A 16902-nucleotide genomic window follows, 5' to 3' on the forward strand; every position below is an offset into this window, starting at 1 on the left:
GATCAGCGAGTTTCTGTAAAGCGGAGCTCACGTGTGCTTGTGGAGGAATGTACACACTGACGAGAATGAACGAGCAAAACTCCCGCGGCGAATAAAATGGATTCTAGATTTTGAAAAATCCTTATTTGCCCGGGAGAGCAGAAGGAGTTCGTCTGTTTTGTTGGGTAGAGAGCGGAGGTTCGCCAGATGGATGCTCGGCAACGGCGTTCTGAATCCACGCTGTCTGAGCTTCACGAGCGCGCCGGCTCTCTTCCCCCATCTGCGCTTCCTGAAGCGCTTGATCAGCGCAGCTGCTCCGCCAACTACTATGTCCAGCAAAACATCAGAATAGTTGAAAACCGGTGAAATATCCGGTGGTGTGTACTTCCGAATGTCCAGCAATTCGTCTCTGGTGAAACTGATTGCAGGGATATAACTAAAGACAGGACAAACTAACAAAAACATAAAAACAACTGCGGAGCATGCCACGGAGGCAGCCATCAGTGTCGGTGCCATCGTCCACTATGAACAGGATCATAGTGGACTTGAGCAGATCCTGCTGTTACAGGAGACTCACAGAGAAACATTTCAGAGAGTGTTTTATTATGTACTCATCAGTCAGACTCTCATCTGATCATCTTCTTTTGAAAGAGACGCTGCTTATAAATGGCTTTCAGCTCTGGAAATCTCTTAGGAATCATTTCTCTGAGCTCTTTCTTCTGGAAGATATATTTAGCTGTCAAACACCACTAGCGCCACCAACAGTTCAAAACTTCACTAATGTTTAGTTGTGTTTTCATCTGATTTTTCCTTCTGATTTATTACTTCATGGAGAAATCAGTGAACTCAATAGTACTGATTCGGAGTAATGTTCATCAAAATTGGATCAGGTGATCCTCAAAACTGATAAAACTGACATTGATGAATTTGACCATGAAGACAGCAAACATGAAGTCAGCCTGTATATTAGCAATGCTTCAGCGTATTGAAACCAAACCAAACCTGAGCGTGTCTTAAGGGGCAGTGGTGGGAAGAGTACTAAAAAATATTTACTTATGTAAAAGTATTGCTACTTAAGGAATAATTTACTTGAGTACAAGTAAAAGTACTGACAAACAATGTGACTCAAGAGTAAATAAGTCGTTTGCTGAAAAACGTCTCAGGTTACGTATGTAACCATGGTTCCCTGAGAAGGGATTGAGATACTGCGTCCTCTAGAGGTCGCTATGGGGGACGCCTTCAGCTTGACCGGTGTCTGAAGCATACATCTAAAAACAACAATAACATTGGCCGGGTGACAGCCTATGATGTCATTACCCTGCACGATCAGAGTATAAAGCTCTTGTTCTATCCAGGCTGAACTATTGCAATGCTCTCTTGGCAGGACTTCCAGCCACTTCTATCAAACCTCTACAATTAATCCAAAATGCCGCTGCAAGATTAATCTTTAATGAGCCGAAAAGAACACATAACACACCTCTGTTCATCAATTTGCACTGGCTACCAGTAGCTGCTCTGGACCCCTAACTGGCTCTGCACCCATTTACCTAAATTCATTACTTCAGAGTTATGTGCCCTCTAGAAGCTTGCGTTCTGCATGTGAACGGCATATTATTGTGCCATGTCAAAGAGGCACAAAATCACTTTCACTGACTTTTACAATAACTGTTCCCTCCTGGTGGAATGACCTGCCCAACTCAATCCGAGCAGCTGAGTCCTTAGCCATCTTCAAGAAACGACTTAAAACACATCTGTTCCATCTTTATTTGACCCTCTAAAATCTGTGTATCATTTGATCATTCGTTTTTTGATTTAATACTGAAAGTAGAAAAATTAGAAAATGGCTCCTTTTTCGTTTTTTTCCCAAAAAAACGAAAACCGAAAATTCAGCTTAAATTTTCGTTTTTCGTTCATGGGTGGAAAAATGAATAAACAGCTTGAATATTCGATTTCTACACGTGGGCGGGAATTAAACGTCACTTTCTGCTGATTGGTCAGCCGAAGATCAAACCGTACCTTCATCAGTTCTTCCACAATATCAGGCAGCAGAATAATAGTCCTCCACTGCTGCAGTTGTATGGATTCTTAACACATTTATTGCAACTACATTTAATCTTTTTTGATCAGACAAACAGGCTAATGAATAGCTGGACACAACTCATACTGGGGCAGAGTCTAGACAGGGCTTTCTTCTGTGTAGATATAAATTCTATTCTTTGTATCAGCTGGGCATGGCAGGGTATATGACAGCTGTCATACCCTGCTCACCCAGTACGTCTGTTTGTTTGTTTGTTTATTTAAGAAATTAATTAATTAATTTGTTTCAAAATAAATATTTTAAACACTAAGACAAAATGGAAAGAATAATAAATTGGCTTGGGTATATATAGGTCTAGATTCACGCAAAAACTGTCATTCTGACTGACAACTGGAGAACAACAGATATTAAATAGCCTACTGTTAGAGTTATAAATCCGTGTATCATTCGTGTATCACCCAGTATGTCTGTTTGTTTAATTAAGAAATTTATTAATTTGTTTCAAAATAAATATTTTAAACACTAAGACAAAAAGGAAAGAATAATAAATTGGCTTGGTTTGACCTATGTTCACGCAAGAACTGTTCTGACTGACAACCGGAGAACAACAGTTCTACTGTTAGAGTTATATAATGTAGTCTTGTGTTTTATAAAAATTTATTATAATTGATATCTCAAAAGGATATGCACTTGTGCGTGGCATGAGCTGCTGCGCACTCGCACTGCAACGCAAGATTTTCATAAAATATAATAACTTGCCATTTCCATTTGTTTCTCACCAAACCCTCAGTATACTTCCAGAATGCACAGGAAATAAGCAGCAGTCATATTTAAAGCAGTTTAAATTAATATTGAGTACTGATTGATGTTCACTTGGATTTTTTCCCCATCGAGGGGAAACTACTTAATACTCTGTCATTTATAGTCGTATGGTAAAATGTATATTTTAATTGTGTAACGTTACGTTCAAAATAACTACAAAATGTCATGCCTTTGAAAAAATAAAGAGAACAACAGAATGCGCTGCTTTAGCGCGTCTCGGTCTCCTTGAGCATCTTTCTGGCACATGCCACAAACATGAACCACAGGGAATACTCGTCTTTTAAAAGGCTTCATTTAGATTATTTTACATTAAATGCATCATATAAGTCACTTTGGAATAAGTCACAGTAGGCCTATGTATCATGATAAAAAAAAACGACTTTACAGTCTGGAAATATTTTAGGCTATAGCTAATTATTTCTTGGACCCCCTATCACTTTAAGAACCACTGGTCTTCACAGAAGAAAGACCTGTCTAGACTCTGCCCCGGTACGAGTTTTGTCGAGCTATTCATTAGTCTGTTTGTTTGATGAAAAATTTGAAATTGATTAAATGGGTTATTAATCCGTACAACTGCAGCAGCGAAGGACTATTATTCTGCTGCATGATACTGCAGAAGAACTGATGATGGCACGGTTTGATCTTCGGCTGACCAATCAGCAGAAAGGGGCGTTTAATTCCCGCCCACGTGTAGAAATTGAATATTCAAGCTGTTTCTTCATTTTTCCACCCATGAACGAAAAATTAAAATTTAAGCTGAATTCTCGTTTTTCGTTTTTTGGAAAAAAACTAAAAAACTAAAAAGGAGCCGTTTTCTCATTTTTCTATTTTCAATATTAAATCGCTTTACATTCAAAATAACTACAAAATGTCATGCCTTTGAAAAATAAAGAGAACAACAGAATGCGCTGCTTTAGCACGTCTCGGTCTCCTTGAGCATCTTTCTGGCGCATGCCACAAACATGAACCACAGGGAATACTTGTCTTTTAAAAGGCTTCATTTAGATGATTTGACGTTAAATGCATCATATAAGTCACTTTGGAATAAGTCACAGTAGGCCTATGTATCATGATAAAAAGAAAGAAGCGACTTTACAGTCTGGAAATACTTTAGGCTATAGCAAATTATTTCTCTGACCCCCTATCACTTTTAAGAACTGCTGGTCTACATAGAAGAAAGACCTGTCTAGACTCTGCCCCGGTACGAGTTGTGTCGAGCTATTCATTAGTCTGTTTGATGAGAAAAATATGAAATTGATCAAATGGGTTATTAATCCATACAACTGCTGCAGTGGAGGACTATTATTCTGCTGTAGAATAAATAGAAGGGGCCCTCCTGCAGTGAGAGGAGCACAGCCATGCCCAGGGCAGATAGATCACAAATGGGACATCAGAAATGGGATCCTGCTAGAATGGGATCACACATTACAGCCGGAGTGCAGTATAATGTGGTTATCTGAGAAGGACATGATATAAATCATCTGTCCAACAACTGCAGACAGATCCACACTATACACTTCCTATATAAACAAAAGGAAATTACTGATAGGGAGAAATTTCCCGTCAGGTCCTTTCCATGTTCTCACCGCGTCCGCAATGTGCAGCATGCATTCAGCTCCCGCGGGAGCTAAACACGCTCCGCCCAACCACTAGATTACCTTGGAAATCAAGCGCGAACAAAAAACGCTGCCGCAAATGCGTTGCGATTCCCTCGAACGCACTCATGCAAACACTATCTACAAACTCAGGTAAATGCAGAAGTACTCCCATCCCCCTCAGTAGTCCCGCGAATGCATCACGATGAGTACAAGCCGTCTTCTCATGAGACAATAATCAATGAATGCAGAGCGCATCCAACTCCTTTGAGAGCTGAACGTGCTTGCTCTTCACCACACACAGACAGCACGCAAGCCATTTGAAACTGCAGGTATCAGAGCAAAGCCTCTGGCAAGAAAACATGCACTCCAAGTCGTGTTTAGCTTAACGCTAACGTAAACAAACGGTCAGTGAAGACGACGAAGAGGATGACGTGTTATCCTGGTGCCCTTTTATACTGTGAACGCGCAGGGTAATGACATCATTGGCTGTCGCCGGCCAATGTTATTGTCGTTTTTAGATGTAGGCTTCTGACACCGGTCACACTGAAGGCGTCCCCCATAGCGACCTCTAGAGAATGCAGTTCGAAATTCCCTCGAAAGGGAACTACTGAAGTTACTGCGTTACAAAGTACTTTAGTATTATTTTTCTATTTTTACCCAAAATGAGGCGATGTGAGCATTATGGAGTATTAAACACTCTCATGTAATGTCTGGTTCATAAGTGAGACTCATAGACCCAATATATTACATAGATCCAATATATTGTTGCACATGTGTTTTCTTTCACAACTGTTTACGTTCACTTACATAACTGACTGCGTTTATGAGGATATTTTGACATATCTGTGTGTGTATTTGTCCTTTCAAATGTAAAAAGACATGGAAGAGGACTCACACACTAGTATCACACACTATACAGTATGAGAGGTGGCGCGCAGGTCTTGGATGTGTGTGCAGCAGAGAAAACAGTGCACGAGTCTTATTGACTTGAATAGTTTAAAATAGCTTTTTTTCTGTGCATGAGTCTTCTTGCTTGAGTGGTTTAAAGTCATATTAAAATTGGCACAAAGGAATCGATATAAGGAATTTAATTTTTTATTTTTATAACAGGTATCCGATTTTTGATTCCCAAGCCTAGCTACGGGTTATTGTTAAATAAAATATAGTTATTATACTATTATATATAAAATAGACAATATAGTTTATCTGTGTTATTCAAGCCATCTCTGGTATTTTCATAATAGTTAAGTATGTTTATAATCCATTGCTAATCGATGTATTCTTTGACTCTGCCCCGGTACGAGTTGTGTCGAGCTATTCATTAGTCTGTTTGATGAGAAAAATATGAAATTGATCAAATGGGTTATTAATCCATACAACTGCTGCAGTGGAGGACTATTATTCTGCTGTAGAATAAATAGAAGGGGCCCTCCTGCAGTGAGAGGAGCACAGCCATGCCCAGGGCAGATAGATCACAAATGGGACATCAGAAATGGGATCCTGCTAGAATGGGATCACACATTACAGCCGGAGTGCAGTATAATGTGGTTATCTGAGAAGGACATGATATAAATCATCTGTCCAACAACTGCAGACAGATCCACACTATACACTTCCTATATAAACAAAAGGAAATTACTGATAGGGAGAAATTTCCCGTCAGGTCCTTTCCATGTTCTCACCGCGTCCGCAATGTGCAGCATGCATTCAGCTCCCGCGGGAGCTAAACACGCTCCGCCCAACCACTAGATTACCTTGGAAATCAAGCGCGAACAAAAAACGCTGCCGCAAATGCGTTGCGATTCCCTCGAACGCACTCATGCAAACACTATCTACAAACTCAGGTAAATGCAGAAGTACTCCCATCCCCCTCAGTAGTCCCGCGAATGCATCACGATGAGTACAAGCCGTCTTCTCATGAGACAATAATCAATGAATGCAGAGCGCATCCAACTCCTTTGAGAGCTGAACGTGCTTGCTCTTCACCACACACAGACAGCACGCAAGCCATTTGAAACTGCAGGTATCAGAGCAAAGCCTCTGGCAAGAAAACATGCACTCCAAGTCGTGTTTAGCTTAACGCTAACGTAAACAAACGGTCAGTGAAGACGACGAAGAGGATGACGTGTTATCCTGGTGCCCTTTTATACTGTGAACGCGCAGGGTAATGACATCATTGGCTGTCGCCGGCCAATGTTATTGTCGTTTTTAGATGTAGGCTTCTGACACCGGTCACACTGAAGGCGTCCCCCATAGCGACCTCTAGAGAATGCAGTTCGAAATTCCCTCGAAAGGGAACTACTGAAGTTACTGCGTTACAAAGTACTTTAGTATTATTTTTCTATTTTTACCCAAAATGAGGCGATGTGAGCATTATGGAGTATTAAACACTCTCATGTAATGTCTGGTTCATAAGTGAGACTCATAGACCCAATATATTACATAGATCCAATATATTGTTGCACATGTGTTTTCTTTCACAACTGTTTACGTTCACTTACATAACTGACTGCGTTTATGAGGATATTTTGACATATCTGTGTGTGTATTTGTCCTTTCAAATGTAAAAAGACATGGAAGAGGACTCACACACTAGTATCACACACTATACAGTATGAGAGGTGGCGCGCAGGTCTTGGATGTGTGTGCAGCAGAGAAAACAGTGCACGAGTCTTATTGACTTGAATAGTTTAAAATAGCTTTTTTTCTGTGCATGAGTCTTCTTGCTTGAGTGGTTTAAAGTCATATTAAAATTGGCACAAAGGAATCGATATAAGGAATTTAATTTTTTATTTTTATAACAGGTATCCGATTTTTGATTCCCAAGCCTAGCTACGGGTTATTGTTAAATAAAATATAGTTATTATACTATTATATATAAAATAGACAATATAGTTTATCTGTGTTATTCAAGCCATCTCTGGTATTTTCATAATAGTTAAGTATGTTTATAATCCATTGCTAATCGATGTATTCTTTTTAAAGTAGCCTATGGAACATATTTTCTGCCTCATTCTGTGACAAGAAGCCACATCAGATCACAAAAGGAAGTATGTGACTGGTGTTGTGGAGTAAAAAGGTTATAATGTTCTCTTTTGTTGGACACCATGTTTAGAAATGTGAATACAAGGGAAGTTTAGCTTTAGGCATTTTAATTTAAGCATGTTTAGCTTAGTTAACGGAAGGCTACCTGCTGCCATCAGAGCAAGTGTAATTACTGCATTCACACGCTCCTCGGATGCTCTCGTTTCCAGAGTTGTGCTTTTAAGTCGGAATGTGAAAACAACATGGACACTCTTGTTACTACAAAGATGTGTTGGATTTGTATTATTAGAGGTTTCCGACTTGAGTTCACATGCATTTTCTCAGTCGGGAAATTATTTTTCATGTGCGGTGCCAGTGATGATGCTTCTTACGTCCGTTTCAGAGAACCAGAGGACAAATATTTAAATCGATCGCTCAGGCATGGCACCGAAATGAGGCACCGAGATCTGCGTTCTGATTCGGTTCTAGTACATACCGGTTACATAGGTACCGGTGCCATATTGGTACCAGGTTTCTGTACCCAACCCTAGTCCTTCTATCAACCTTCTATCTCTTTACTTAAACTGCTGAGTGCTCTGGTAATATCAATGGTATGACCCATTTCAGGAGCTGTCAAAATTACAATTTCAAATCAGAGCATAGCTCATACATTCACTAAAACATTGAAACGTTAATGATACTGATTAAAAATGCCAACGCCAGTGATTGACTGTCAAAGCAAAGCGCGGCTTGAATAGCGGTGCAGGTAATTGGGTGAAGCGAGGAGCTGATTTTGATTTCTGTTTTCTGTAGAGTTTCCAGTCTCTCTCAGCACCTCCTGAATCTACAGACGTAAATGACGATCTCTTCAGTTCTCTCATCTCTTTTGATGGCCTGAGAGAATCTGTCCGTCAGCTGAGAGACAAACTGGAGGATTTCTGCAAAGAGGAGCTCAAGAAGATCTCAGACAGAGGTAAAGTTCTGGAGATTCATCTGCTCTCAGAAATGAGTCCATCTTCATCTCATATCATGGAGAACATCGTATTAGAAATGCCTTAAGAATGCATGCAGGATAATGAGAATCACACTGTTTATGTCTGTTGATTTCCGCAGTCACATTCACCAACATTGTTCCCAGGACCAGGAACGACTTCCTACAATGTAAGTCAGTAAGAAAACAAGCAGAAAAACTCACTGTGTTCATGTTCTTCCTGTAGAAGGGGAAAGTAGAGTTTTATAAATGATGTAAATGATAGGGCTGCCCTTGACTAAATATTTTTTCTGATCGACTAACAGTAGTTCATTTGAAGCGATTAATCGAATAATCGCACATTTATATTAATTAACCATATAATTCATAATAATGAGACTTTAATTGCCTATAGCCTATCATTGCTCAAGTGCACACATAAAGCTTGCCACAGAGCACCGTAGAAGTAATGATTATGAATGTTTCAGGGAAAAAAACAGCAAGAATACTCATAATAATTCATTGATAAACTAGGGTTCCCTATCGATACTTCATTCGTACTGCATCTTGCTTAAGACGCTAAGGGGAAACTTATTTTTCTCTGAATACTGAAGCCTTTTTCAATCACGCAGTGAAACTGCACAGCCATTGGTTCGTGCAGTGTATTAAAAACGAACCAATGGCTCGGGAGCACCATTTTGGGTAGGGCATCTGGCTATATAAGTGTGCACTTCGCCATAGGATCCTCAGATTTCTTCTCCTTCAGCGACGACTACAGATCTTCGCACTACGAGACTATGAAGCCTTCATCGTGAACAAGCCTCGCAGCAGATCAAGACCCCTCTCTGCTCGGCTGACTTTGCCGCTCTTCAGCTGCCTTTGGCGTCTGCAGCAGCGTGGTCTCCCGGTCCCCTGCCGCTATCCGGCGACTATTAGAGCAAATTTCTAGAGCAAATTTCCGGCGTTGTTACAAATGCAGCGCCACTACTGTCGCTCGTGCAGGGCTCCCCTGCACGCCGCTGATGGTCACGGCCAGTGCGTTACAGGCTGCCCATGCTGAAGCTGCACTTAACGAGACGGAATGTCCCCATTGCGAGGATATGAGTCTGTCCTCTCTGCGCTCGTGGATAGCTTTCTTTTCAGAAAGCGACTCCGCCCCTCGCGCACTCCCACTTCCTTCCTCCCAGGAACCTGTGAGGAAAATGCAGCGGGGCAGAGGATCTCAGCGCTCGGTGACGAGTGAGCTCATGCCGGCTGAGCCCCCGCATGCCTCACTCTCTCCACATAGAGAGGCTTCCCCTGTCCTCTTCTCGCACCTGGACCAGCATCACTCTGCGGCTACAAGTGATCTGGTTTCGTTCGGTGGAAGTGAGTGTGGACGATGGTGTGTCTCTGGCTGCCTCAGATGCGGAGGAGCTGTCGGGCTCGTCTTTCGCCCCCACCCCCCTGCCGTCTGCAAAGCCCAGCGCTGTCAGCACAGGCATGGACGCCGAACTCTTTTGCTTTCTGTCTAAGGCTGTTCAAGAGCTGAGTTTGGATTGGTCTCTGCCGGAGGAGCCCACCCGCAGCCGCCTGGATGAATGGTTCTTCGGATGGGTGCTGTCAAGCCCCTCGACAACAAGCTTCTCCATTCTTTCCGGAAGTCCACGAAGAGATCACCAGATCTTGGTGTGCCCCCTATCTCGGCCCGCCTGCGTACCTCCTCTTCATCTGCCCTCACTATGGTCGACGCCGCCGAAGAAAAGGGATGTGACAAACTGCCTGCCCTGGATGAGTCAGTGGCCGTGCATCTCTGCCCGCCCATGGCCATCAGCTGGAAGGCAAAGGTCACCCACCTGTCCAAGCCGTGCAGGACTAATTCAGCACTCCCTGGAAGGGCCTACTCGTCTGCTGGACAAGCGGCCTTGGTGCTTCACTTCATGGCGGTCCTCAAGGTCCTTAAGGCCAAACTTCTCCAGAAAATGGACGAGTCTGGACCGGACCCCGCGGCTTGCAAAGAGCTATCCAGCCTGACAGACCTGGCTTTACGTGCCACAAAGATGACGACTCTGGCAATCGGTAGATCCATGGCCAGCCTTGTGGTGCTTGAGCGCCACCTATGGTTGACCCTCACAGAGATCAAGGACGCGGATAAAGTCCCCTTCTTCGACTCTCCGGTCTCCCCCTCTGGCCTGTTTGGATAATGATAATTAGGCGATATTTTGCTGAGTGTGTTATTGTACTGTGGACAGCTGACTCCTAACATTTTTGATATTCTTCTTGTGTGGTGGTCAGTTCATAGCAGAGACAGAAATTAATCGTTTCCAATAAGTTTAAATAGAATTTTTCCTTTTATGGGCATTATAAAAAAAATTAAAAATACTTTAAATGTGAAATTAAAACCGCCAACAGGAGGCAGTAAGTCACTGTTAATAGGTGAGTCATTGCGACTGAACCGAATCATTTAAACAGTTGATTCATTCAGGAACGAAACATGTCATGTTGCTCAGAGACACAAAACAGTGCTGTGGCTTTGTTTTGAATTATTTTTGTTGTCGAAATAGAGCAAAAACTGGCAATATGGTGTCTAAAACATAAATATTAATTAACTTCTTGTTTATTGAACTGTTTTAAAAAATCAATATCACATTTCTAATCATGCTAAATTTTGGAGAAGAAAAACGGCACTCTTCTTGTGATATTAACTATATGAAATTATATAAATATATAAATTTTCTGTCTCCATGTCTTGAATTTGTGATCATTCTAAATGTTTTTAATAGACTGAATCATGCAGTGAAAGAACGCACTGTAAATGCGCACACGCACTAGTCTAACCTGCTAAACTTCATCACGTGATGCATGTGTGCACTCTGTAGTGTATTTTGCTTGGTTTTTGCGATATACTCGATGTCAAATCGCACATCGTTAAAATAACAATTACGAAATTGTCGCAGACAATATATGTATCGCACACCCCTTGTTCTGATCAATGTTCTTAATTACCACACAGACCATCTGTTAATGACCTGTCCGTCACGGACTACTGACTTCACCACTTTCTGTGGATTTTTTCCCCCTGCCTCTAATAAAATTGTGATCGACTATGCCTCTATTAGGGGGCAGCCCTAATAAATGATGATTTGCACAGATATCTGCTCTTCTGTACTGAGACACTGATGATACACTGAACATGAAGAGTTCAGCTACATGAAAAGATCAAACAGATTCATTTCTGATTCTGATGTGTTTTATCTCCATCAGATTCCCATCAGCTCACACTGGATCCGAACACAGTGAATAAACGCCTCTGTCTGTCTGAGAGCAACAGAGTGATTACTAACACTGGCACAGATCAGCCGTATCCTGATCATCCAGACAGATTTGATGAGTGGTCACAGGTGTTGTGTAGAGAGAGTGTGAGTGGACACTGTTACTGGGAGCTGCAGTGGAGTGGAGATGTATATATATCAGTGTCATATAAGAGCATCACGAGGAAGGGATATGGTAATGAGTGTTTGTTTGGATATAATAATCAGTCCTGGAGTTTGTTCTGCTCTCCCTCCAGATACTCATTCTGGCACAATAACATACAGACTGCTCTCCCTGTGAAGTCCATCAGCAGTAGAATAGGAGTGTTTGTGGATCACAGTGCAGGAACTCTGTCCTTCTACAGCGTCTCTGACACAATGAGCCTCATCCACACAGTCCAGACCACATTCACTCAGCCGCTCTATCCTGGGTTTTGGGTTTGTATTGGATCATCAGTGAAGCTGTGTTGATGGATCTGAATAGACTGACATTCTACTTATAATGTAGAGAGATTCTACTTATAATGCTTTGAGCTGCATGATGAATCAGTAACAGTGATATGTTATAGAGTCTCTTCTTTTCTCTTGATGACATTAATACTGCAGCTGAACTTCAGTCAGTGAAATAACATGTCAGAATAAATGTGTAATAAATCCTCATATTCACTTTTTTCTTCACCGCAGAAGCAAGCCTATGAGCGAGACTTCCGGGTCATTAACCGCTATAAATAATGACAAGAATAACAACGTGCAGTAAACTGTAAAACTGTTTGCACTACAAACCAGTGCGTTAATAATTAAGATAATAGATTAAAATAATATGCTAAGACACACCAATTTTCAATATCAAGCCGCAAAACTAACTGTTTTATACAGCTAAAAATAGCTGGAAGCGGATGAGACCGGAAGCTAGACCCATAGAATTTATGGCAAGAAAAAGGTGGATAGGCAGTAAGATCTGTGTGTGTGTGTGTGAGTGTGTGTGTGATTCGGTGACTCTGTGTTTCTGTGCTTTCTCTGTTTGTGTTGATGGAAATCAGTCTTTTACTTTTATTTTAGTGTCACAATTTTTATTATTACTATCAAAATTACTTTTTTTAGTTCAAATTATCACACAGAGTCAATAATTAATTTTCATTATGAAGCTCCAGCACTTTTCAGTGTTTTGTGTTCTTCTGTCTTCCGGCGTCACGAACCGCTGTTTTTATTGTCAAACATCTAGCTTATCCTCAGAATTCATTTTTAGTTTTAGGTTACAGCTTGTTAATAGTTTGTATTACAGTTTTTCTTGAATATTAACACACTTTAACTGATTAATTTGGACCAAATTCCCAAACCCTAAATTCTCAAAACTTTTAACACATTTCACCTGTTTTCACACATGATCCAATTTGCTCAATGCTTTCTGCAAATCTCTACACTAGAGTCTTGTTCAGACGGTCAGTATAAATATGATTAGGAATGTGTGTGTCCGATTGGACTGTCCACACTGTGCATAGTAAGTGTTCTGATCCGATTTGTGTGTCCCGTGGCACTCTTTCATTTTGCTGACAATCAGAGACTGTTTTAAAATGACCGTGTGTAAAAATATCATCCCTGTGTAACTCTAGAGATTGTGTGGTTTCTGGTTCTCTGTGCTGCTTTACTCTCTTCAGATGAGTATTTCTGATCTAATGGTATCTTCAGCTGACAGTTTTCATATGATGCTGCTGAGACCGAATATTATATTAAACACAAACTTTTGTGAATGTGTTTACTGTGAGGCTCACACATCTTCACATTGTGTTTTAAGACGGTTGTGATTGTTTGGGACACTGGTTTAATGCTTGTTTAAAGTCGGCATGAAATTTTCTGGAATGATTCTTTTATTTTCATTTATTTTTATTTTCACAACTGACTTTGCAGACAAATAACTTAATTTTTCAGAGTGAATATGTGAGTGTAACTCATCAAAAGAGGCTGATTGTTACATTTTATTTATGCATTTGGCAGACACTTTTATCCAAAGCAACTTACATTGTATTCAAGGTATGTATTTCTTGATCCCTGCATTCTCCAGGAATCGAACCCACGACTTCAGCATTGCTAGTGCCTTGTTTGAGCTACAGGAATACATGCATATTGTTTCCTCTGATGGAGGTGTGTTTGAGGTGAGAAAGCAGCTGTGTGTGTGAGTGTGTGTGTTTTGTGAGTCAGAGTGTTTAATGGTCACCTGGTTAAGCAGCTGAGTGCCTCTATTTGTGTCTCATTATTTTACGGTAAACGCAGCTCTTTTCTGCCACTGGTCACCATTGCTAACGGTGAGTCACACACACACACACTTAGAGCTCAACAGGTGAGACAGTAACACCTGGAGAGACGAAAGAGAGATAAATAAGTGCACTAAAAGAGACAGAGATTTGCTTGTTTTCTTCAGTTCTTTTTGGTTTTGTTTAAAGGGGTTCAGAGAAAATCCACTCATCTTTCACAAATCCTCATTCCAAAGGGTTTAATACTTGCGCAATAGAAGAATACCATTCTGTAAGCCTACCTTTAAAACAAAGTACATTTGAGTAATTTTTTATTATATTTGTAGGTATTTTGAGTAATTTCTCCTGCTTCCCTCTCACAACGCACAAACTCGAAGCACCGTATGATTTTACCTGCTACGATAAATGCAACAGAAGAAAGGGGTCAGAAGAAATGGGACCCTGTAATCTGCCTAAATCTGTACCTGTGGGATAGCGGATGGGAAGAAAAATTTAGCAGGAACAGAAAAAAAACATTAAAGTTGCTGGCAGGAGCGGGAAAAAATATAACTTGGTTTAATAGGAGAGGAACTGAATCTTGCATGAACGGGACTGAATTTATTTATTTATTTAAAGGACAACACACGTTAATCAACATTTCTGTAAATGTGCCAGTGTTAGCCAGCCGGGTAATTTTCAGCTGCAGTCCTTTGGCAGAATGTTTCAGAACCCTTTAAGATATCAAGAAGAATAAACAAAAAACAACAAGACATCAGTACACACTAACTGTTATCCATGTGTTTCGTGCTGTTTTATGTTTGGTAATTGAAAGAGTTTCTGGTAAGTCGGCTAGTATTGTGGTTACCACTGGCTGAAGAGTAGTGCACAAATCCCAAGAAATCTTACAGAATCTTAAGAAATATGAATAAGATATATAAGTTAATGTGAAGTTAATTTGAAATGAATTAGATAATATATTATTATTCGTTATAACAACTTAATATTTTTGAGTAGAATAACTGATGCTTCAAGAGACCTCCTGCAAAGCTCCTGAGAAACTCTGCTCAAGTGCACCGAGGACAAAAGCTACTTTAAACACACAGGATGCTCACACCAAATGTTGATATAATTTAGTTAATAAAAGTTAATTAAAAAATAAAAGCTATTTATGCCATTATTTTTGAAAGCATCCTCACTTTACAGCATTTTTACACAAGTGCCTAAAACTTTTAACAGCAGTGGTGAAATTGTACTTGTCAGATTCAGTGACAGCCAACTGCAACATTATTGAGTAATTACATTAACTAGTAATAAGAATAGAGATAATATCTACATTTATCAGAAAATCAGAATATGTTATACAAGCGCTAATCATCTCATAAGGAAACCATTCTTAGTAGTAGACTAACACATTAGCAGACAACAGCAGCAGCATTAATGTTTCATTTCTTTTCTATATAAGCATTTAGATGCTCGTGAAAATATCTAGCTTGTTTTCTTTAGTCTTAAGACATGAAACATCTTTTCCAGCACTGCTCAGGCTTCAGCGTCTGATCTAACGTGTGTGCTCCCGCACGAACATTTGCTGAACAGCGACCCCTGCTCACAGTTTTCGCTAGGTCACCGATTTCGGCACAACACCAGTATTCAGGAGCAGCGAGGAGAAGATGTCTGGAAGATTCTATTCGATTTGTTCAGTAAAGTTTTTCCTCAGATAGCAGACCAGCTTCTCTAAATGCTTGACGTCACCCATAGACTGGGTCCTCGCTCTGAGGGAGCTCGCTCAAGCCACTGCATTATCATACAATTTCTTTCACGCAAAGTCTGAGATCAAATCTGGAAGGATGTCAGAACCGCAACCGTTCTCAAAGAAAAGAAAATCAGGATTTTTTGAAGACCTGACGCAAAGCACCAAAGACGCCAGGCACAATCTTTGGCCCCTTGTCGAACAAGCGAGAAAGCAGGGGAAGAGAGCAGGCTTCAGAGGGGAATAGAATCTAAAATTATAATAATCCGAAAGCAATGAAAACTGTATCTCTTTATTCATCATTTGTGTCCTTTTGAGATGTAAATTTATTACTTTGTTGTTGTTTTTGTTAGCCTGGCAACACATCTGTTTGTATATATATTCTTGTATTTTTTTTATTTTCTTTCTGTGTGTCTGTGCTTTTTTGCTTTAATGTTCATACCGTTTATTAAAATCTAAAAAAAAAACAAAAAAAACAATCTGATCTTCCGATCTGAAAAATTGGCGAACCTGCTCCCAGGCTGCGTTCCACTCCACATTTAGGGTGCGTCTCAATCAGCTCCCTAGCTTGTGAATCAGCATATCTGTCACAATTCAGTCGGGGAGGAAGGAACGAGGAGTTCTTGAATAACACGGTCTTTAATAATCCACAGGAAAACCGAGAACAAGGAGGACATTCAACAAGTAGACCAGACAAACAAGAACTGAAAGGACTAGGGCTTTTAAAGGCAGGATAGAGACACACCTGGAATCAAATTAACACAATCAACATAAGGAAGAAATTGGGTCACAGGGGCAAAAGCACACACAGATAAGTCCATAATCAGGACCCAGGCCACAGCCATGATATCGACCCATGGTGGAGCCGACAGAGGGAGGAACCATGGAGGAGGAATGGCCGCCGACTACAGGGTGCTGACCAACGGTGGTGGATCAGGTGGTGGAAGAGCCCGAGGCGGAGACGGAGAGCCAGGGCGACGGGGAGGATTCAGAGGTCCTCGGCGGAGCAGATGGCACCAGCTAAAGACATGGAGATGTGGATCCGGGAGGCCACGGTGGAGCCGAGGGGATGAAGGAGCCTGACGGAGCCGGAGGGACAAAAAACGGAGTAAAAAGAGAAACAAAACGGAGGGTACAAACAGAGGTAACTGTATGGGTCGGCTCTTCTGTCACAATTCACTCGGGGAGCAAGGAACGAGGAAACAA

General features: G+C 41.0%; 1 protein-coding gene across 1 annotated transcript in view; it reads left to right on the top strand.

The window, feature by feature from the left end:
• The window catches only part of LOC107557625 (tripartite motif-containing protein 16-like protein), a 14713-nt gene extending 2463 nt beyond the window's left edge, over window positions 1–12250 (top strand). The window contains exons 4-6 of the mRNA XM_016241104.1: window positions 8275–8434; window positions 8575–8622; window positions 11675–12250. Coding sequence (XP_016096590.1) covers window positions 8275–8434; window positions 8575–8622; window positions 11675–12192 — 726 coding nt within the window. The 3' untranslated portion in view covers window positions 12193–12250. The remainder of the gene's footprint in view (window positions 1–8274; window positions 8435–8574; window positions 8623–11674) is intronic.
• The last annotated feature ends 4652 nt before the right edge of the window (window positions 12251–16902 follow it).

This window comes from Sinocyclocheilus grahami, unplaced genomic scaffold, assembly GCF_001515645.1.
Source record: "Sinocyclocheilus grahami isolate Dianchi unplaced genomic scaffold, SAMN03320097.WGS_v1.1 scaffold612.1, whole genome shotgun sequence".
Lineage (NCBI taxonomy): Eukaryota > Metazoa > Chordata > Actinopteri > Cypriniformes > Cyprinidae > Sinocyclocheilus > Sinocyclocheilus grahami.